The 23220-nt window shown below is 36.3% G+C and overlaps 1 protein-coding gene across 5 annotated transcripts in view; it reads left to right on the top strand.

Moving 5' to 3' along the window:
* Window positions 1-23220, top strand: part of BORA (BORA aurora kinase A activator) — a 24600-nt gene extending 1380 nt beyond the window's left edge. For all 5 annotated transcript variants that reach the window (XM_067713247.1, XM_067713248.1, XM_067713250.1 and 2 more), the window contains exons 2-12: window positions 283-450; window positions 2139-2245; window positions 5320-5365; window positions 8162-8243; window positions 12368-12433; window positions 13200-13256; window positions 13669-13895; window positions 14804-14936; window positions 16791-17401; window positions 21481-21612; window positions 22908-23220. In XM_067713247.1, the coding sequence (XP_067569348.1) occupies window positions 283-450; window positions 2139-2245; window positions 5320-5365; window positions 8162-8243; window positions 12368-12433; window positions 13200-13256; window positions 13669-13895; window positions 14804-14936; window positions 16791-17401; window positions 21481-21612; window positions 22908-22973 (1695 nt within the window). In that variant the 3' untranslated portion in view covers window positions 22974-23220. The remainder of the gene's footprint in view (window positions 1-282; window positions 451-2138; window positions 2246-5319; window positions 5366-8161; window positions 8244-12367; window positions 12434-13199; window positions 13257-13668; window positions 13896-14803; window positions 14937-16790; window positions 17402-21480; window positions 21613-22907) is intronic.

The following is a 23220-nucleotide window of genomic DNA, read 5'->3' as shown; positions in this document are numbered from 1 at the left end:
GAGCTCATTCACCTTTGGTGGACTGCAGCTTACAAGCCACTTAACTTCTCTGAACTTGTTAATTCTCCTGCAAAATTATATCACTAATACTTTCCCTCTCTAGCTTTCCAGGTTATTCAGAGGATCACGTTTGTGTAAGCTTATAAAAAAAAACCCAGGAGGCTTAGGTTTTGAGTTAATTCTTTTTGTGAAATGTATGTTTGTCGAATACATTTTAGTTGTCAAAATGAATGTCTAGGGAATTTTGTACTTTTATTATACATACTTCTGATTTCTTTTTAGTTTTCTCTCTGTGCTATGGGAGATGTCAGAGAATCAAAAATGCAAATAACACCTGAAACTCCAGGAAGAATTCCTGTTTTAAATCCTTTTGAAAGTCCTGGTGATTACACTAATCTCCACGAACAAACTGTCTCCAGTCCTTCTGTTTTTAAATCGACAAAATTACTAGTAAGTTATTCTTGACTAGTGTTTCCAAACAACTTTAAATGTAATTATCTTTCTTTACAAGACAAGTGGGAAATTTATCATGGAACATACATATCTGGAATGTTCTTTTTAATTGTAATGTTCATTATAATGTAGTGGTTGGGCTAAAAATAACTTAGCCGGATTTTTTTTTAGTTAGCATTTCTTTTTATTTTATTCAATAGATAGCATGTTAGCTTCCTACAGCTGTGAGTGGTGCTAGTTACTATGGTTGATGATATGTGTACTAATCCATGATAAAGAAGAAACTACGTCATCTAATTATTCTCCGGTATTCAACAAACATTATTTGAGTGCTATTTGTCAGGTACAGTTCTTAGCTATAGAGGTTATACCTTGAACAAGTCAGGGTCATAAAACACAAATTCTCAAAGAGCTTATACTCTCATCCAGGGGTCAGCAGACTTTTTCTGTCAAGGGCCAGATAGTAAATATTTCAGGCTTTGCAACTCATCAGGTTGCTGTTACAACTAGTCACCTCTGCCTTGTATTGTAGAAGCGGCCATTGGTAGTATGTAAACAATAAATGTGACTGTGTTCCAATAAAGCTTTATTTATGGACAGTGAAATTTGAATTTCATTTAATTTTCACATGTCGTAAATTACTAATATTCTTTTGGATTTTTGTCACCCATTCATTATTAGCTTGCAGATTGTTTAAAAAGAAGTCAACCTCTAATGGGATAGACACACTAAACTGGCAACTTCAAGAGAATATGTTATGTGCTATAACACAAGGATGATATGGAAGAGAACGTGCTCTTTAGGAGATTAGGGAAGGCTTCATCTCTTTAGCTTATTTTTACTGTTATTGGCTACAGTGGAGAAGTTCTTTTGAAGTCTGATCTTTTAGTAAATTATCTAGGAAACTAAACTGGGTGGCTGTTGATGCTAGCTACACATTCATATCAGCATGAAGCTAGTTATGCACTAGAGGAAAGTTTTACAGTGATACACTTTATATTGAGTCATTATCTGACTTCATGATTTTAAATTGAATAGTATTAGTTAGTCTTAATAAAACTAACAGAATGACTGCAACTTAATCCTCAAAGCAAGAATGCATGACATCTTGGGGTTTTAGGCCTGATTTTTCAAAAATATATTCTGAATTTACAGATTAGGATTTGGATAAGTTTTTTGGTTTATTGGGTAGTTGAATATAGAAAAGCAGCACTGCTTACCACTCATAATTATTTTGAGGATCACCTATTTTATGAGCTTTTGCAGGCACTTCTGTAGTTAGGACTTCGTTTAATTTCAGTTCATTCTTGGTGAAAATAAAGACTTGATAACTGTAAGAGATTTTTAGTTTTACTTGGTCATGTTGCATCACTGATGAGTGTTAATTGTGCAATTTCTATACCTTTAATACTCTGTGATTTTTCTATTATTATGTAATTTAAACAATCACCCAGAGGGAAGACTTGGATATTTTAAAGAGATACAGTCAAGTCAGTTGATTTAGTGTGATTTGGTTACCATTTGCCATTTAATTTAGTAGTAAAGTCAAATTTTAAAATATGAGCTGTAAGTTATTTTTATATTATAACCATTCACATTAATTTTTGAAACTGACATTTGAAGTCAGCATTTTGATGAACTATTTTAGTATACTTTTACTCATAAGATCGCTTTCTTTTGTTAAGACTCCAGGGGAATTTAGATGGTCTATTGATCAACTAGCCGTAATAAATCCTGTAGAAATAGACCCAGAAGACATTCATCGTCAAGCTTTGTACTTAAGTCGTTCTCGGTAAGTTTTCCTTTTTCGCACCTAAGTATAATAACGTACTTTCAAGTGAAGAGAGATAGGAAATTCCAAGGTTGAATATTTTTATTTGTAAAGAAATCAGGGAGGAAAAATTATGATACAGATTTATCTTATCTAAATAAACAGTGAGCTCAAAGAACTACATCCAGCAAGACCCCCTTGCTAACAGTTCCAGATCTGGGTAGGAGTCCTTTTCTTTTAGAGACAGTTTCCTCCCTCTGCTACTTATGGGACACCTTTGCTTCCCCAGCACGTGGTAGAAGGAAGGTCATTTTGAAATCTGTATCTTTGTACATGATTATGACTTCTGCCATTGAATTTTTGTTTTGTTTTCCTTTTTGGTGTTATGGGATAGAGTAAAATGCTGTTTTATTACCACCTACATTTAGGGAAGCTGAAAGTCCCTTTACCAAGTTAAGACACATTGAATGAAAGAGTATCCATTATCAACAGAGAGAGCTTTTCTAGACATCATCCAGCTTTGACACTTGGGGATCTGATTTACATTATCAGCCTAGTAGTCAGAGCAGCCCTAACTAATGCTTTTGTTGATGTGTTGTATAGATTTCCAAGTACTAGTGTGTCTTAGACTCCTGTTACTTAATGATGCCTAATGTAGTGAGACCATACACTTCTTTGGGGGAACATGCATACTTTTTGATTACCAACTGCAGTCATCTGTAATTACAAATTACAGATAGCAGTAGTCAGTAATAGTTTGAGGGACTCTTTTGTTGATGTCAGTTTTATAGTTTGATTTTTTTTTATATTTGAAATAATCAAATCCTGATATGATCAGCTTTTAATTTTTGATACTAAGGTACATGTGTTATCGGTCTAAGATAATGAATAATTCTTTTCCCTTTAACTAGAATTTAATCACACAAAGATGTACACGTATTGAGATGCTCTTGCAAATATTTGTCTGGCTTTTCTACCCCTTCCTCTTTTGGCTTGGTAGCTTGATGACCATCCCCTCATAATTAATTAATGCACATCCAAAGTGGTATAGCAAGGGACTAGAATGGGGATAGAGCATGAAAGATTTTAACTTAACACTAGATAATACCTTTGAGAGAATAGGTGAAAAGAATATCTGCAAGCAAATGTGTCACAAATGAGACGAATTTTTTGTTTCACCCAAACTGTGTGCTATACTTCGCCTCCTCTCTTCAGTATATTGAACCATGGACCGTCAAGAGAGATGCGTTGAACACTGTGAGGCACTGAAGCAGTACAGGAGGTTCTTCCTGCCCTGTAGTCAACAAAGTTGTGACACAGCATTTCTTTACTTACTAGTAAATCCTGTATTGTTTGAGCAGGTTTGTGAAAAGAACCTTGGTGTATTTCAGTAGATAGACCTGTAACGTAGAAGAGGGGGAAAGACGCTGATTTAATTTAACTTCCTCATGTAATTCAGTGAATGGTTATGGCTTCTACCGAGGATAGTGAGTATACTCTTAAAACATGTTGATTCCTTCTTAGAAATAAGCAAAGGCTTCCAGTGTCTCTTCCTCTCTAACCCAAGTTCCCTATTTCAGTGCTTTCCACCTTTTTCATGCCATGCTACACATAAAAATGAGAACTGCAAATCATCCTGGTGTAAACAAATGAGTCTGTCCATACAGGAGGTGAACAGTCCTGAAAGCTCCTCTCTGCCTTGGCCACCAAGGGTCCGTTCAGGGCATACCTGTAATACTGGACCCTGCATGCATCATGCTGGTCAGGATACCCTGCCCTATATGACTCCTTAGAACCTTCCATGATCAGGCTCTCCAGTATTTGGCCAAACTGATTTTCATTGCTTCTAGCCATCACTTGAACATTTCAGGTTGTTAAAGCCCTCTGATGAAGCAGCAGAAAGTTTCTGAATGAGGTATTGCTAGATCAGAGCTTACTAATACTGTACGCTGTTATTGTTATGCCCTGTCATTTTGACCTGTTTATGTCCACAATAAGATGGAGAGAACTGAGTTAGTACTCTCAGAATGGCTGTTCAAGCTGAGATATGTGGATTATCATTGTAGTCTATTTTCTCACAATTCCCTTATTTGAGAGATCCACTTGATTTTAATTTCTAATACACGTACATTATTATAAGCTTTGTTAAGCTGCAAGTTATACATGAAAAAATTTGGAGAGAAAAAAGTGTCTTACCAACTTATTGATGGTAAGCAAGTATTCTTTCTGGGAACAGATTAAAGAAGTGGGCCCTGGGAATTCCCTGGTGGTCCAGTGGTTAGTACTCCGTGCTTTCACTGCTGAGGGCCCAGGTTCAATCCCTGGTCAGAGAACTAAGATCCCACAAACTGCACGGCGGCTTGGCCAAAAAAAAAAAAAAAGAAGTGGTCCTACAAGGCTAACTGCTGAGTCCTTGGCAAGTATATGCCTTGTGCTTGAGACCCGACAATTTATATTAAAACTTACAGCTGATAAATTTGGGGTGCTATAATTGCATAATGTATCAAAGTGGGAAAAAAAGAATTTGTTTGGACAAAGTTTTATATTTTATATTTCAAATTTTATATTGTTGATATTTCATTTCAGAATTAATAATTTTGCCTGTTTATTTAGAACTGTAAGGATGATAGTTTTTTTTCCTTTTATTTCAGAGTAAGAGTTGATTCTAAAATTATGACTATGATAAACTTGCTATAATTGAAGAAAAAGAATTTGGACAATTTTTAGATTTCTTTGGAGTGACATACTTCTTAATTTGTGGTGATTAAAGGGCAAAGTTTATTCAAATTACTTTCTTTGCATTGTTAATAGTAATTTAAAAATTGTATCAATGTAAGCCTTTTAAAAGAAAATATTATTCCATTCCAACTGTGAATGGAAAGGGGGGAGGTAGGCCTAACAGCACAAGGCTGAATGAATATCTAAATACTGTAATTTATGAAATGTGATAAGGTCCCAATTTTTCTTTTAAAATGAGCTTAACATTTGCCAGTTTCCAACGGGGAAAGAAACGATTTCTTTGAAAGGTTATTATTTTAAATGTTCAATCTGCTGAAGTAATGGCATGGTTATTTTTCTTCTTTATCTCTGTATAGAATAGATAAAGATGTGGAAGACAAAAGACAAAAAGCCATTGAAGAGGTAACTTAAAACTGTTACTGATCACGAAGCTAGTTAAGCATCGATTCTGCGTGCACAGCACCTCTAAGAGAGGAAGACTTCCTTCAGATCCTTTCCTGTCCCAACTCCCACACCAGCCTACCCGTCCCCAGTCCCTCTCAGAGCTCCCCTAAGACCAGTGTTTTTGAGCTGTTCCAGCGCCTCTCATTGTAATGACCGGTTGAGTGCTTTTCTCCCCCAGTCTGAATTCTTATTTGGCCATTATTGTGCTTGTTCATCTTTTCATTCTCACGGCCTTCCTTGTGCCTTGGATGAGCACAAACCATTGTTTCAAGTTGGAGTTTACATAGAGCAAGTTGAATATTTTCAAGCCTTGGAAGTCTAGATTGGCCTCAGTAACGGTCTTATCTTTTGTTCTTGTTAGTTCTTCGAATTTTTAAGACATAGAATATATTTCATGAAATATAATGTACTGATAAATAGAAAAAGTATATCCAAAGGTAGGTTTTTTTTTTTTTTAATAAAACTAATGAACTTAGTTTTTCACTTCTTGCTTTCTTTGTTTGCTGAACTCTTAGAGTATAAACGATGTCTATCTAGATATTTGCTCAAAAGTCTTCATGTCATGGTAGCATTTTTTGTTTTTCCTTTTTCTCTCACTAGCCCCCTCTATTCCTTAGCTGCACTTGGATCTTCTGCACCCCAAAAGACTTCAGCTATGGCATGTTCAGAGATCCAGTGATGTGCTGGCCCCCATATTTCAGATATAGCCTATTTCTTAGGAAATCGTTTCATATGCTTTACTCCTGACAAATGTTATCTACTTCTTAATCTATCTGATAACTTCAAAATTTTAATTCTAATCCAGTCACTTGATTCCTCCCCAGTTGAATATTCTCAGACTCTTTCCCATTTCCCAACATTTTGGGAAGTATGCTTTCTCTTTCGAATTCTCGACTTAATTTTAAAGGGAAATTCAGGAGAAAACTTAAGAAAATGAATTCAGAGTGAAGATTAGGGCCAATGTAGCAGAAGTTAATGTATCAGCAACAAATTAAATTCATACGTATGCATGTGAAATACAATAGATATATGCACATAATAAAAACAAAAACAAACTGCAAAGAAAAAATATAAAATGAAAATGAAGAGCCTTTTGTTCCCTGTCCCACTCCTTAAAAGTAATTACTGTAAAATTTCTTGAGTACACTTTCAGATTCGTGTGATCACATGTGTGATAATAGCACATGTCCTTTAAATATTTGCACATAAGTAGGATCATCATTTTTATACTGTTTTGCCTCTTACTTTTTTGCTTAATAATTTCTTAGAATTTTTTTTTGATTATCAGCACGTACCAGTTATTAGTAAATAGCATACATAGTATTCCATTGTATGAATGTATCATAGCCTAATCCAGCCCCTATTGACAGATGTGTAGGTTGTGTTCAGTGTTTTTTCTATCACAAGTAATGCTGCAGTGAACACACTTGTACGTATATCTTTGTGAACTTGCTAAGTCAGAGGGTTTGTGTTTTCAGCTTTTGGTAGATTTTGCCATATTGTTTTCCCAAAAGGTTGTACCAATTTATTCTCCCGGCAACGTTATGATACTGCCTGTTTTCTCATATCTGCAATATTGGCTATTATCAAACTTCTTAATTTGTGCTAATCTTATTACTTTAAAAATTTATCTTGTTATTCGGATTTGTATCTCTTTCATTCTCAGTGAACTTATACTTTGCTTCATGAGTCTGTGGGTCTTTTATATTCCTTTTTTTCTGGGAATTGTCTGTATCATCTCTGTTCCTCCTCCCCCCCTCCTTTTTTCAACATCTTGTCTTCATGTTTTCATAGGTAGTTTAGTCAAAGAAGTTAGTTCTTTGTCATAGGTATAGCAAAATATGAAGAAAATGTTCTGAGTTACCTCCAAAACATGGAGACGGGAGGGGAAAATACTGTATTACTTACTGTATCAGGCTTGATTAATTTTATATCCAGAATGAAAGAGGAAACACATTTATCCAAATGCTGTATCTCCATTTGAGTGTACTGGCCAGTGGTGTGCTGGTAAATTAACAACAGGCCCTCTGACTGTGGGAGGAGTATGAGTTTTAGTGATTGCTGCTGTCCATAGTGTAAATACTCCAACCACGGCCAATTTCAAGTTAGTGATGTGACATCGCTGAATGGGGAAAGAAATGTAGCAGTACACCATTATATGTAGGCATTCTACCACACAGACACAAAAGACATAATTAACCTCAAGAGCATAGATGTTGGTAAATGTACTAAAACAATTAGCAAATGATGATTTTGAGTTTTTATTACCTTTATTTTTAATATAGTTTATTTAAGTTTACATAATTTTAATATTGGCTTTGTTTGATAACTGATACACAGAATTCCTGAAATTTTAATTATTAGATCTTGAGAGTCAGGACAAGCCAGCTCCAGCACACTATTGATACCGGCTTACACGTATACATTTATCTCCATTTATTCCTTCCCTCTTCATCCTCCCTTTTGTCAGCCTCTCCCCGTGTCCAAAAAAATTGGGGGAGAAATGAAAAATATTTCCTTTATGATTAATAACCTTAGCTTAATTTGCAAATTTAAGTGGTTGATTTGAAGTATTAACATTTTTCTTTATATATACTTTAAATTTCTTCCATTTTACCTTTGCTCATTTGTGCTTTTAAGTATGAAATTTTAAAATATAACTATAAAGTCAGTATGTAACATGTTTGATGGTTATTTAACACAGCTGCCTTTTCATATTTCATATGCCTAATTTTGTGACTTTAATTTTCCTAGTTTTTCACTAAGGATGTCATCGTACCCTCTCCTTGGACTGATCATGAAGGGAAGCAGCTTTCAGAATATGATTCCAGTAAATGTGAGTGTGTTAAAAATTGTCTGAATAAAAATCATAAAAATAAAAAGCAATGAATGTAAAACAACATATAGTGAGTGTCAGTTTATCTGCTTTGGTAGGAAGCTTGCTATAAATTAAATTTCTGGATACCAGAGGATTTAACTATTTAAGAGTTAGGATTCAAAACTTGACTAAAATTTACTAAATTCTTTTTTTTCTTGGCCATTCTATTTTGAATTTAACTTTTTCTTCATAACCATTGTGAATATCAGTTATAATGATGGTTATAGAGGATCTGTAGATGCAGAAATAGTTGGTATTGAATATAGAGCTGAATTGTTAATTTTTGCAGTGATTTTGAAGGTTAATTTTTTTAAATGAAATCCTTAAATTGCTTTTGCTTTTTGCTAATTTCCTGGTTTCTTATAATAGTAGAGGAAGGATGGGCATTTATAGGACCTCTGGGACAGTGTAATACAGCTGATTATCTGCAAAATTAAAAAGGAAGTTGAAGAGCAAGCCAGTAATCTTTCAAATATTTTTCTACCTCTAGGAAGTGGTTATCTTATATTTGCTCTCACTGCCCTTTGAGCTGTGAGCAATGTTCAAGTATTACTTGTTTATATGCATCCCTCATTTCAGTGGAATTGCCCGCTCTTCTGTACAGCATACATTAATTATGCTCTCAGTATAACAGGGAATATTTGTTCCATTCTTTATCAAAAACACAATACAGAAAAAATGGATTAAGCACTTTTCATGTGTCCAGACAGTGTTAAGTGCTTTCAATATTCCTTACAACAGCTCATATGAAGTAGATGCTATTATTGGTCTCATTTTATAAGTGAGAAAATCTAGATTTAGAAAGGTTAGAGCACTTGTCCCAGGTTACAGATATGATAAGGTGGCAGAACCTGGATTTAAAAGTATGCATTTCTCAGTTCAGATTCTGAATCGTTGCAAACTAAAGGTGGCATGCAGTAGTGGATGGAGACCTGGGCTGTAGACCTTCTGTATTATAAACCAGAAGGGGTGACATTGATCAACTTTTTCAATCTCTTTAGGCCTCAGTTTTTCACTTGTAAAATCAAGGGGTTAAACTAGATGGTTGTGTGATAACATGCCTCCCAGCTCTAAAATTCTGTATCCAAGGTGATGTATTCATAGATGGTAGGTTTCTTTCCCCCAGTGTTTTAATGTTGGATTTTTGAACAGGTGAATCAACCTTGTTATGTGATCTTTTTTATAACATCATTTTATATTCGAGGTAACCTGTTTTAGTTAAAGTGAGGCAGGTCAGGAAGATGCTAAAAATACTACATACAGCCTCTTTGGTGTGCTCATCAAGCCCGTGATGACAGAGTACAGTGGTTAATTGGCGGGGGTGGGAGGGGGTGCGCAGGCCTGTGCTGTCTACAGTGGTGTTGGGAGATAGTTCAGTTCTCTGTGGGTCTCGCATTTCTATACATCTCATGAAGAGCGCCACGGACAGGTTTTGATCCAGGCTGTTTTTTCAAGGATGTTTGTATTGTGAACATCCTTGGAAAACAGAGATGGAGTATCCCTCTGGAGCAGAGGGTAGGTTTGTTTGGCTGTCTAGTACAGTAATGGTAACGTCTCCCTCTGGGGCAGGTTTGCTTGCAGCTTATAAAGAATGGGATTTCCCGTGCGTAGCGTTCCTCAGCTGGGGCACAGACCTTCTGTGTGTGCTGTATCCACCTGGGCTCTTTCATGTCCCTTCCTTGGGACTGAGGGGGCAAAGGGAGCTGACATGAACATGAAGCTCATGTTGCCTCCTGTGCTGAGAATAATGAAGTCCCTTTGTCTGTGACCCGAAGCCTCCTTTCTTCAGCCAGCATCTATGCAACGTTGACACACTAACCTGTCAGACCCTTTACAGTTCTTGACATACGGTAGCCACTAGCCACATGTGGCTATTTACATTTAAATAAATTAAAATTGAAATTTTAGTTTCCTGCTCATACATGCACATTTCACGTGCTCAGTAGCCGCACGTAGTGGTGACCATATCGTCCCGCACAGATATGGAACATTTCCATCATCACAGAAAAAGTTCTGGAAAACACTACCTTAGAGTAGAGATTGGCAACCTCTATCTGTAAAGGACCAAATATTAAATATTTTAGGCTTTGCAGACCATACAGTTTCTGTTGCAACCAGTCAACTCTACTGCTTTACCATGAAAGTGTATCCCTGATGATACGTAATGAACGAGTGTGGGTGTGTTCCAGTAAAACTTTATTTACAAAAATAGGCAACCAGCCCGATTTGTCTCGTGAGCTATCATTTGCTGACCCTCACTCTAGAGTAATGCCGTCTGGGTTTGAGTCATGCCCAGTTTAGCTTAGTAGCTGTGTGAACTACTTAGCTTTCCTGTGCCTCACTCTCCTTCCCTATGAAATGATGAAATGAGATAATACTTTGAAGATCATGTACCTAGCACATGGTAAGTGCTCAGTGTTATTTACCCGAAGAATAACAAAGACAATGGTGAGTCGGGGGAACAATGATTTTGTTTGTACACATTAGCTTATGCTGTCAATTTTTATGTAGCAATTTATGCAGCAAGGTGCTTCAATGACTGTACTACCCATTGCATTTTTATTTATGGACTTGAACGAGAATTTCTCTGGGAACTATACATAGGCTGAGGATTTCTGAGTTATAGGCTACATGTTTTCTGATTTGACTGTGCGGCGCCAGGCTGCTCGCCAGAACGACTGTACAGTCTGCACAGCCACCCGCAGTGCCTAGGGTTCCCATATCCCCACATCCCTGCCAGTACGTGGCTTTCACATTTTTGCCTTTCTCATGGGTTGTTTGACATTCTAAATGATGGTTTTAATTTTCATTTCTCATATATTAACAGCCTTTTTATTTCCTCTCTTGTAAAATGCCTATTTCTAATTCCTTCCTATTGGAGTTGTTGTCTCTTTCTTTTTCCTTTGAATTTCTAAGATACCTTGTAGTTACATTTGTAGTTATCTTAGTTCTAAACATTTCACATGTCATCTCCAGTCACATATGTGCTACTTTTGTTTTGATGTCTTTGGTTGCCTAGAAATTCTTATTTTGGTGTAATCAAATCCATCCATTTTTCCTCATTTGATTGTGGTCTTAAAGTTATCTATGAAGTCCTTTTAGAGGAAACAACCAAGAAAACACTTGCAATACAGTTGAAAAGTGGTGTGAGAATAATCCTGTCTAGATGGAAGACACAGTTTAAGCTGAGACTTGAGTTAGCCGGACTCGGGGAATAGGGCAGAAAAGTCAGAGGAAAGAATATTAGAAATACCTAGAGGTGAGAGAGAGAACCTGTTTGTTTTTTAAGGTATTCAGATAATGTTCGGTTGGAGGACAGCTGTGCTAGAGACAGAGACAAGGTTTTGGAAGGGCTTTATTTACACCATTAAGGTGTTTGGACTCCAGCCTAAAGACCAAGGACATTACAGGGTTTTCGCAGCAGAGTGCCTTGGTTGCATTTGCCTTCTAGAAGGTCACACTGCCTACAGCAGAGAAGGCATTTGAATCTAGAATTCTATTTTTTCACCCATTTATTTACTACCTGGTGCTTTTTCAAGTTAAGAAGCTTAATATTAGTCATTAACTTCAGATTTTTAAAAAAATTATTTGCACCCATATTTTTGACTCCTCTCGGCGAAAAAAAGAAAACTGAGCACGGTTTTATTGATCAAATTTCAGTTTCTTTCAGAATGGCCTGGTGCTTTAATTCCAACAATTTATCTATTTCCATTTTGGAAAAGCATCAAGCAACAGAGGATCTGTTTGAGGACATTGACGTTGACTAACGTGTGTCCCCAACCTTTAAAGGTTGACGTCATGTAGAGCACCGCTGCTTTCCCTAAAAAGCATCACTTGGTGCCGCCTTACTTGCTGTGGTAATCCTTAAGTCTTATCCTTATGCTTCCTCGAAGTTGACAATCAATCAATCAATAAAAAAACAAACAAACTTAGCAGAAACATGCCAAGTTATATACTTACATATGCAGACATTTATTTTTTAAATGTAAAAGTTTCCACACTTCATTTTTTTACTCTGGAAAGAGTAACCCTAAAGTAAGTGAACAGAAAATGTAAGATTTTTCACTTAGAATGTTTTACAGGTATTAACGTCAATAATGAATCTCCAATTGGAAGAAAGCTGACCGTACATTCTGAGACAAGCAATGGTGAGTATGAATGTAAATTGGAAAAGAAGTATGTTCCATATTAAGCGACATTTGATGTTAATTTCAGTACATGTGATAACACTTCACTCTGGAATTGAAGTTGTTTACTTTTTATGAATAAGCTATATGAGAGCTGACCTTGAGAAACAGTTAGAATAGATATATCCATCCATGTTTGAGAAGTGGCAATAGTGTGTTATTTTGTGATTCAAATCATGTGAATCGAATTTTGGTTTTGGAAGGCATTCTTTTGAAAATTTGTTAATATTGGGAAATCTATCCCCAAATATATATAGGCTGGCTTCTTTTTTTTTTTTTTTGCGGTATACGGGCCTCTCACTGTTGTGGCCTCTCCCGTTGTGGAGCACAGGCTCCGGACGCGCAGGCTTAGCGGCCATGGCTCACGGGCCCAGCCGCTCCGTGGCATGTGGGATCTTCCCGGACCGGGGCACGAACCTGTGTCCCCTGCATCGGCAGGCGGACTCTCAACCACTGTGCCACCAGGGAAACCCAGGCTGGCTTCATTTCTGATACAAGTGCCAGCAGCACAACCAGAAGTTATCTTTTATCATTAACAGGTTTACATCAGTGCTGGAAAGTGTGGGAAACAGGAAGGTGGCATGTTATGGAATGGGATGCGTAAAGTAAATAATTCAGTTTGTCTGGAGCATCATGGGGAGATGGTTGATGGGGAAGCACATGCTAAACTGCATGGGATACACTTGCATTGATTTAACCATGTTTGTGTTTATCTGCTTGCTTCCAGCTGCTTGCCAGACATTGCTGTCTCTTCCTGTGGATTTTAATTTAGAAAAGGTATTAGGTAAGTATTGTATTTGTTTAAACCTTTAATAACTTAAATAAAAGGTTTTGTTTTAATGGCTTTTGTAAGTGGGAATCTGTGGCAATGCCTCCTCTAAAGAAGTGGGGAAGCCTGAAATTTCTCATTTTTCTTTAATATGGCCTGAATTAGCCTTTTTATCATAGTGAACTTAACTATAGACATAAACTATTCATGAACACATCTTATTGGCACTACCCATACTAATAATGAGGCACTAAAAAAAGAAGGAATCGTTTCAGATTTCAAGCAGCACCTGTGCAGTTAAACTTTGCCCTCTTTTTGGAAAACAGTTCAAACATAGAGACTGGTTTTTAAAACATCAGACAACTGAAATATAATTGCTCTTCCAAATGACTAGCTCTGCCTTTTATTCTGTTAATATTAAATATAGGTGACTATTTTAGAGCTGATGAATTTGCAGATCAATCTCCCGGAAACCTCAGTTCTTCATCCCTCAGAAGAAAGCTATTTTTAGATGGCAACGGAAGTATCTCTGACTCCTTACCTCCAGCTTCTCCCAGAAGTCCTCGTAGTGGTGTTCAAGCATCACTTGAGGTTTTTTATTCAATAGATCTATCTCCTGTGCAGTGTAGGAGCCCTGTGCAGACCCCGAGTTCGGTAAGAAGTGGGCCAAGTGGCTGGTTGGTTGGCTATAGGCATCTTGGACCTAGATGCTCCTATTGCTGTCAAGAGGAATGATTGTCTTTTGGGTTTTATATTTCATGCGGATTAGCCTAGTTCACATTTTGTCATTAGGTATAGGAATGCTTTTTGTCAGACTCTCCAATTTTGTATTTAGAGGTAAATGAGTCTCGAGGAATTTCAGGGTAAGGTACTTACTGAATTACGGAAGAGTTTCAGTATAACACAACCAGATTGGTGTTAGTGGACTAACTTAAAATTTTTCATAAACTGCTACTTGGTTTGTGTAAATACGGTGCATTTATATTTTATCTTCTCTAGTATATTCTATTTCAGAATTTTTGGAACAGTCTTCTTAACTATCCTTGTTACAAGATGCCTTGTCTTTTGGCGTGTTTTTTTGTTGTTGTTGTTGTTTTACCTTTTTTTTCTTATTAAAGTATAGTTGACTTACAGTGTTTTATTAGTTTCAAGTGTACAGCAAAGCGATTCAGTTATACATCCGTATATATGGCTTTTTCAGATTCTTATCCCTTATAGGTTATTACAAAATACTGAGTAGAGTTCCCTGTGCTATACAGTAGATCCTTGTTGATTATCTATTTTATATGTAGTAGTGTGTATATGTTAATCTCAAACTCCTAATTTATCCCTCCCCACCTTCCCCTTTGGTAACCATAAGTTTTTTTCGTGTGTCTGTGGGCCTGCCTTTTGGTGTCTTGCCTTTTGCCACAAAGCAAAGGTGGCATCTTGCTTTCTGGTGAATAACCAAAGTTATACAACCTAGTTTATGAATGTGTTTCAAAAATAAAGATAAATAGCACTTGGTGTGACAGAGCTAAGGAAGAGAACCGTTTAATTTTATTTATTTATTTTTATCACAGGGGCAGTTTTCTTCTAGCCCTATTCAGGGTAGTGCAAAAAAATACAGTTTGGGAAGTGTAACCAGTCCTTCACCTATTTCTTCACCCACTTTCTCACCAATTGCATTTCAAATAGGAAAGACACCACTCTCAGGTATGTCTTGTAATACAACCCCCAATTAAAATTTTATATTGTCAATATTTGTTATTAAAGAGTCTCTTTTTAGCTTGTTCTAACTACAGAGCTCCAAATGACCACTCACCCTTTTAAAATTTAGAAACTTGGATTTTTTTTTTTTTTTTTTTTTACAAAAGGAACAATTTACTTTTTTTTTTTTTTTTTACTTTTTTTTTTTACAAAAGGAACAATTTACTTTCAAAGACTGAAATTCTCAGCAAAGTTCTGCTCTCATGTCAGATACAGGTAATTTGACTAGCAGTATTTATACCAAACATCTTACAAGCAGAATCAAAGAAAGATGGCTGTCGTAGAGATAAGTTGGTTTCGGTATGCCTTCCAGTGTGTAGGTTCAGACTTTGGTAATCAGATATTCATATTGATATTGTGTAAAGATATATTTGAGTAAAGTTTTTAGGTAGTGTGTGAGAATTTACATATTTTTCTTTGCAATATGTCAGTTTTTCCTTGAAAAAAATTATAGCACTTCTTGAAAATTATTCATAGTTTACAAAACCTATTCATAGTAAATAAAATTGGAAAACTGAAAACTATTTTTGTTAGTCTTCCTTTTATATACGTACATGTGTATGTGTGTATATATCTTCATACATATATGAACACACACACACACACACACACACACACACACACACATAGTTCTATATCCTGCTTTTTTCACAAAGCATTCTATTAGGAGTATTTTCGTAGGTCATTCAAGTCATTTATTATTGTTTGAAACCATGATTTTGAATCACTATATGATATTCCATTTCACAGATGTATCTTTTGTTTTCAATCATTGATAAACATTTAAATTATTTCTTTTTTTTTCTCGTATGTACAGTGTATTGTACATATTTATTTCTTTAGGTTAAATTCTCAGAAGTGGAATTATTTGGTGAAAGGGGATGACTGTTTTTAAGGCTCTTGAGGAATTTTATCAAATTTTCTTCATAAGAAGTTGTACCAATTGAAATTTTCATCAGTGGTGTGTGAAAAGTCATCTTTTTCCCCATCTAGCAACACTGGTCTTACCATCCTTTTTGATGTTTGTTAATTTGGTACATTACAAAAAGGTCGCTTACTGCTTTAATTTTCTTGTCTTTGGTTATTACAATGTTGAACTTTTTCCAAATGTTTATGGGTCATTTGTTTGGGGGGATTATTAGTTCAGACTTCAATGTTTTTGTTGAACAAATGGTCTCTCATTGCTTTAATTTCCATATTTTTTATTATTTGTGTGACCAAACACTTCATATGTTCATTTACCATTGGGAGGATTGTTTATATGCTTTTGCCCATTTTTTTAAACTTTTGTTTTTATTAAGCTAACGAAGCTATAAAAATTATTAACTTTTAAGGCATTTTGATCATTTTGTTTACCATTGTTAAGCTCTTTATTGTTGCAAATATTATTTTGCAGTTTTTTGTTTGCCTTTTAATGTTGCTTATAGTATTTTACATAAACAGAAATAGATTATTACATATTTCATTTACCAGGTACAGCTGTTAATTTGCAGCTATCAGCTGGTTTGTTCTATTATCTTGGATGTGAACAACATTGTTATAGTAGCAATATGCTTGAGGATATTTGCCAGAGGAATTATATTTTGAAGAGCCTCACCCTGTTTATGGATACACATTCATTTGTGCTATTATTTTTAACACCAAAATTTCACTTCAGGAAACAACACCACTGTTAGAGAAATCCAGTTTTTCTGGCATGAAACATGATGATGACCATTTAGTAATGGCTTTCCCATGTCCATGTTTTCATGATGTGATTTTTCCTTCCCAATCTTTTTTTTTCCACTCCCAATCTTTTAGAGCAAAGGAAGTTAACTCTCCATTCTCCTGATGCTTCGTCTGGAACAAATGCTAATGGAATTACCAATCCGTGTATCAGAAGTCCTTATATAGATGGCTGCTCACCAATTAAAAATTGGTCTCCTATGAGACTTGAGATGTGTACAGGGGGTGCTAAGTATCGGCCCTCACTGATTCGGGTACCTTTTACTCTCGAGGCTCACAGCGAAGATGAAGGAGACAAGGCAGATGTTCCTTCCACAGACGCCTCCTCCCTAGCCATGGGCACGGCTGGAGTCCACCTGCCGCAGTTGGATGGTGACACTTGTCCACATGGCGCGCACTTGGTAGTGACCGCCATGTCTATTACCCAGAACCAGTCCGGTGCTTCTGAGAAAGAATTGGCACTGCTTCAGGATGTGGAAAGTGAGAAGGAGAATAACACTGTGGATATGGTTGATCCCATAGAGATAGCAGATGAGACCACTTGGATTAAGGAGCCCGTTGATAATAGGAGTTTACCCATGACTGACTTTGTGAGTGGGATCGCCTTCAGTATTGAAAACTCTCACATGTGCATGTCACCTCTCGCAGAAAGCAGTGTCATTCCTTGTGAAAGCAGTAACATTCAGGTAAGGTATTTGAATATTCTAGAGTCCTTTCCTTGGTCCCTTGTTCTTCATCCTTTCTTTTGTAAGATTATAGTGAGAAAGAAAATGGGTTGTATGTGAGACTTAACAGCATTACATATGTATTTTTAATCAGTACTAAGTGATATCAAGAGGGTTAGTTCTTTTAACTTGGACTGATGATGCATATATTTAATATTCACATTCACTGATATTTATTTGGAGTAGGAAAATAAGAGAGCAGAAAAGAAATCAAGCTGCTCTGTTTTTACAAACTGCTAGAATCCGGCAACTTCTCAGGGTTCACCTCTCTTTCCTGTGGAGCTAGTTCCCAAAGAATTCAGTTTTTGGTGTAGTGTTTGTATTCTAAAAATACAGTAGTTTTGGTTTTTCCTTTATATAATTTAGGAAAAGCAGTTTAGAGCACTTTTATGTATATTTCTTTTGGACTTTAAAAAAAATGTGATTTGTAACCACCGTTTTTCATGTAATCATACATTTCCAATTTTGCAACATCTGGCAACAGGAAAGCATGATTCATTTGACAAATACACTTCACAGCTAGCACTTACTTTCAGAAAGACATTTGTTCCACTAACTCATATTCTTTGAGTTGAGAGTTTTGAAAGAACTTTAAACTAGAAAGGCAATTCTACCTGCCATTTCATAGTAACAATATCTAACACTTATGATGTAGCTCTTACAATATGTCAGGCATTATTCCAAGTACTTTACACATGTTAATTTGTTTAATCTTCACAACGGTCCTGTGAAATAGGTATACCATCATCCACATTTTACAGATGAGGAAACCGAGAGTCAGAGAGGTTCGGTCAATTGCCTGTATAGCTAGCAAGTGGTGGAGTCAAAAGATTCAAATCCTGGCAGTCTGGATTCCATGTTCTTTAATCCAAGTTTATACTGACCCATAGTAATAGTTAATACTACACAGTCTTCCAGTGTGCCAGACACTCTTCTAACCTCTTAATGGATACTAATTCATCTAATTCTCACAACAACTCTATAATGCTTTAGTGCTCTCAGTTTTGACATGCTAAAGTGTAAAACTCATGGAGGGATTTTAAATGATCCCAAATTACATATAATCTTTTGCTCATATTTTATGCCTATGCTGCCTATCCTAACTTCTAGGATTGTTGCTCAAAAAAATACACTAGAATCGCTTTTACATATTCCAGCTTCTAAATTTGGTTCCTAAGTAAAGAAGCGCATCCAGTCAAACTTAGCCTTAAAGGTATTGTTAACTTTTTTGCTCTCCTTTTTTCTTACTGCCTCTTTTTTTCAGAGCATCTATAGCAGCATTATAGAATACTTAGATGGAAATACACATTAATCATACAGTCCACCTACCCCTTGGAAGCCTGTCTCATTATAAGTTGCCATCACTCCCTGCCTGAGTACCTGCAGGGGTATCCCAGCCCATCTTAGAGGACTTCTCTCACCATTTACAAGCCTCTTCCCTAGCGAGCTGAACTATGGTTCTGTCTGTGGTATCTATCAGTCAGTTTCAGTTTTATCCTTTGGGTCATATCATAATAACGTGTACTGTTTGCAGAACATTTTGTAGTTTAAAAATGTTTTCTATACATTCTTTCCTACCACAGGGGTAGCTCCAAACATTCAAAGACAGTCACATTTTCCCAGGGCCTTTTGACTTGCTTTACTGTGACGGGTTGGCCTCCAAGCATTGTACACAGCTGTAATCCTGGAATATCCCTTCATCATCCTGAGAATTCCCTTAACCTCTCGCATGTTCTGTACCCCGTTCTTCTGTTTCCTGGTTTACTTCTCACTTGACTGGAACACATTTTCTAGTAGCTTTCTGAGAAAGAGTACCTTTTTCAAGATACTGCACGTCTGATCACATGTTCTTTATTCTCTCACATTTGAGTTTGGAAATAATTTTCCTTCAGACTTTGTTTCGTTGATTCTGTTTTCAGTGTTGCTGGTGAGAGATCTGAAACCATTTTAATACTTAATCTTTTGCATATGGTCTCTTTTTATCCCTTTCTGGAGTAAAGGATCCTGAAATTTCAGTGATTATTTGGTATGGGTTCCTTTTCATCAGTTGTACTGGGCACTCAGAGGGCCCTTATGATCTGTAAACTCATGCCCTTCACTTCTTGGATCTTTTCTTGAATAATATCTTAGATTTCTTCTCTCGTTTTCACCATTCTTTGGAACTCCTTTTGATTCTCCAATTTAAAAACTTTTCACAGTTTTTTTTAACTCCCTTTTGTTCTAATTTTTGGGAAATTTGGTCAACTTCATACAATAACCCTTCCATTGAGTTTTTATTTCTGCATCTTAATCTTAAATTTGTAACTCTTTTGTTTGTTTTGCTTTTGGTGTTAATTTAAAAATCTGTAGAGTGGCTGGCAAAGCATTGCATGGTCTGGCCTTTCCCTTACTCTCCAGCCTCATTTTGTTTCGCTTCCTTCTCTGTTTCAGTCACATTGGCTTTCCAGAGTTTGGAATACCATGTTGTCTCCCTTGACGCCTGTGGCGGTTAACGAGATGACCTGTGTTGTCTGGTTGGCACATAGTAGGCACTGACATTAGTAGTGGTCTGGATGGGAGCCAGTGTGGTAAGCCACCATGTTATGTTAGGGGCACCATGGTCCTTCTCTTCCTAGAGAGTGGGACAGACTCCTTGTGTACCGTACTCCCTGCACCACAAGGGTTTTGTTCAAATGGAACGTCACTCCCAGGAGTAAACAAATATGCATCCATTCCCGAAAACTGGAAACATTTTTCTTAAGATGATGATAGAATGCACTTTCTAGGCTATTCTTATGTTTGTGTTGGGGGCAAATGTAGTCTTTCTTTCGCTGATCATAATTTGCATAAAAGGGCGTAAGTGCAAGATGACTGCATTGTGGGTTGTGTTTGGTGTTTGTCACTGTGCACGTTAAGTGTGGAGTGTGCAGTGAGTGGACAGGGGCAGTGGGGCCTCAGCTCTTCGTCATCTCATTCCGACACTGTGAAAGTTACCCTTTCTGAGACTTAGCCTCATTTGTGAAGTTAATAGCGTGCTGCAAGGAGAAAATAAGAATATTACATGGAGCGCCGTACAGGGCTGGTGCTTTTTTTAAGGCCCTCATGAAATAAATATTTGTCATATTTGTACCAAAACTGAAGTTTGCTAGTCCCTTTTTTTCTTTTGCTCTTTTGGGCTGTAACAGTGTGTTGTAGAATGCTGTAATTTTAATTAAAATGAAAAGCTGAGCTAACATCTAGAGCCATTATGTACGTGGTATTATTATGAAGGTAAGATTTGTATTTCAGTGATGGGTATGAGTATAATGTAAGCCACCTTTTAAAAAATGTGTATTGTTTTGAATCCTCTTAAAGGTAGCTTGCCATTTAGGTAAATTTTATTTAGAGATGCAAGTAAGCCATTTAAGACAAGCTTGGTAAATGAGTTGGAAGAAGTTGATTGTAATCTTCATTTTCATCTACTGGGTGTGAGCACAAAGTAACAGGGAAGTATGTTCTTAGTGGTTTGTACACTGACTTTCAAGAAAATTACAGGGACTTCCCTGGTGGTCCAGTGGTTAAGACTCTGCGCTTCCACTGCAGGGGGAGCGGGTTTGATCCCTGGTCAGGGAACTAAGATCCCATATGCTGCGTGGCGCAGCCAAAAAATAAATAAAATAAAATAAAATAACCTAGAATTTAAAAAAAATAAAATTACAAGATATGTTTTATTAGAAGGAATTGTAGTAACTACTTTGAAGAACAAGCAATTTTATGTTTATTACTTTTTAAATTCATTCAATATGATCAATATTAAATTGTATTAATACAATATTAAATTGTATCATTCAGTTGTGAATAATAGTATATAGTGATTCATTTAAATGTTTTAAAATACTGTCTTTATATATAATTACATAAGCCAAATCTTACATATATATATTTTATATAAATATTTTAAAATAAATTTACTTATTTAAACATAAAAGTTCCTCAAAATAAATTTTGTGGTCAATTGAATTACACTTTGCAATGTTACCTGTGGTGGTTTTTTTTCTCCCTCTCCCTCTCATTCCTGTCAGATGGATAGTGGCTATAATACACAGAATTGTGGAAGCAATATTATGGATACGGTTGGAGCAGAAAGTTACTGCAAAGAAGGTGATGCACAAACCTTGGAAGTCGAGAATAAATCTCAAGTTTTTAATATAAAGGTATGGAAAAAACAGAGAAAGCTTGATATGGTTGTAGTTTTTTAAGTATTTACTAAATGTGACTGTTTTCAGCCTATTTTTTTCCCGTTTTGTGTAAAATCTCGTTAATTGCTATCTGTTGATGCCTCATCCTGTCTTCAGTTCATTTAATAGCAGGAGAAAGTGCTTCAAAACTTTATTTTCCTACCTCTTCTGCTATGAGGTAGGAAAATAAAGAGAAGAGGCGGGGGAAGGAGAGCTAGCGCTGCTCTGGAAATGGGGCTTGAAATCAGTTCCTTTAAGCGAAAAGGGGAACAGCAGAGGGTGCCCAATAGGAGGGAGGTGGAGGGTTTTGCCTCTAATATTGGCTCAAAGCTAAACTAAAAAAAGCATCTTGATTACTAGAGAGGGAAATAGTACAACTGAGAGATTTTACACATCAGTTACGAGCACTCAAGCAAAGGTAAGGGTTCTTTTCTTAAAATCCAAGCCTTTAGAGATAACACATGTGTATCTAAAAAACTGAGTATTTATACAAAAGTATACTGTTGAAGTGAACACTTACTGAACCTCCAGATAGGATGGATATGTCTGTATATGGTTGGTGAGTTCCACATCCATGGATTCAACCAACCTCAGATCAAAAATATTCAGGGCAAAAAAACCCCCAAAATCCAGAGTTCCAAAAGCAAAACTTGAATTTGCCATGTGCCAGCAACTATTTACATAGAACTTATGTTGTATTTGCAACTATTTACATAGTATTTACACTGTATTGGGTATTATAAGTAATCTAGAGATGACTTAAAATATATGTAAATACTATGCCATTTCATATAAGGGACTTGAGTATCCATGGATTTGGGTATCCTTGGGGGTCCTGGAACCAATCCCCCATGGATACTGAAGGACAACTGTATTCAGATTTGAAGAATCCCATCATAATTTTAGGCACTGATCAGGAGAATTTTTGATTTTTATGTGCCAGTTTATTAATAAACAATAAATATCAAGTGTGCAACTAAACATAACTCTCCAAACGAATATTCATATTTAATACGGAGGCCACATTATTTTACCTTTCCTCCGTTTTGCCATGAGGTGGGATTGTAGTTGTCCATTTAAAAGCAAGCAAGCATTAAGATACAGGAAGTACTTTTATGATACAGAATACTGATTTGTAACAAAATGTATCTTCACTGTCCCTTTAGAGTGCATAGGAAGTTTGCATCTCGGTTTTAAAAACATTTCACATAATTGTTGTATCCTTGAATGGTCCTATTTAAACTGAAAATGAGGTATTTTCTTTTTCACAGCAAGACCACTCAATGCAAAGGTGTTGGATGAAAATTGCAAATCGGCCTCAATGCAGCAGCCCGTAGAGCACCTCTCTCAGAACCAAAGCCTCTAACTGGACAGCTCCTCACATATTTTTCATGCATGGGATCCATAATGTGATCGTGATGGGGAAGAAACTGCTTCAACTAACATGCTGAGCTTTTTTTCTTTCCCTCCTTAATGTGAAAAACCAAGGGCTTAATTTAGTGACAACAGAAAAGCTCCTGGAACTTTCAAAGAAGTTACTGAAGTACAAGTTCAGCTTTTAGCAATAAATATTTTTGTACTGAC

The sequence above is a fragment of the Pseudorca crassidens genome, chromosome 18 (genome assembly GCF_039906515.1).
Source record: "Pseudorca crassidens isolate mPseCra1 chromosome 18, mPseCra1.hap1, whole genome shotgun sequence".
NCBI lineage: Eukaryota > Metazoa > Chordata > Mammalia > Artiodactyla > Delphinidae > Pseudorca > Pseudorca crassidens.
The sequence above is the reverse complement of the archived record's forward strand: the minus strand, read 5'-3'. Positions and strand labels throughout refer to the sequence as shown.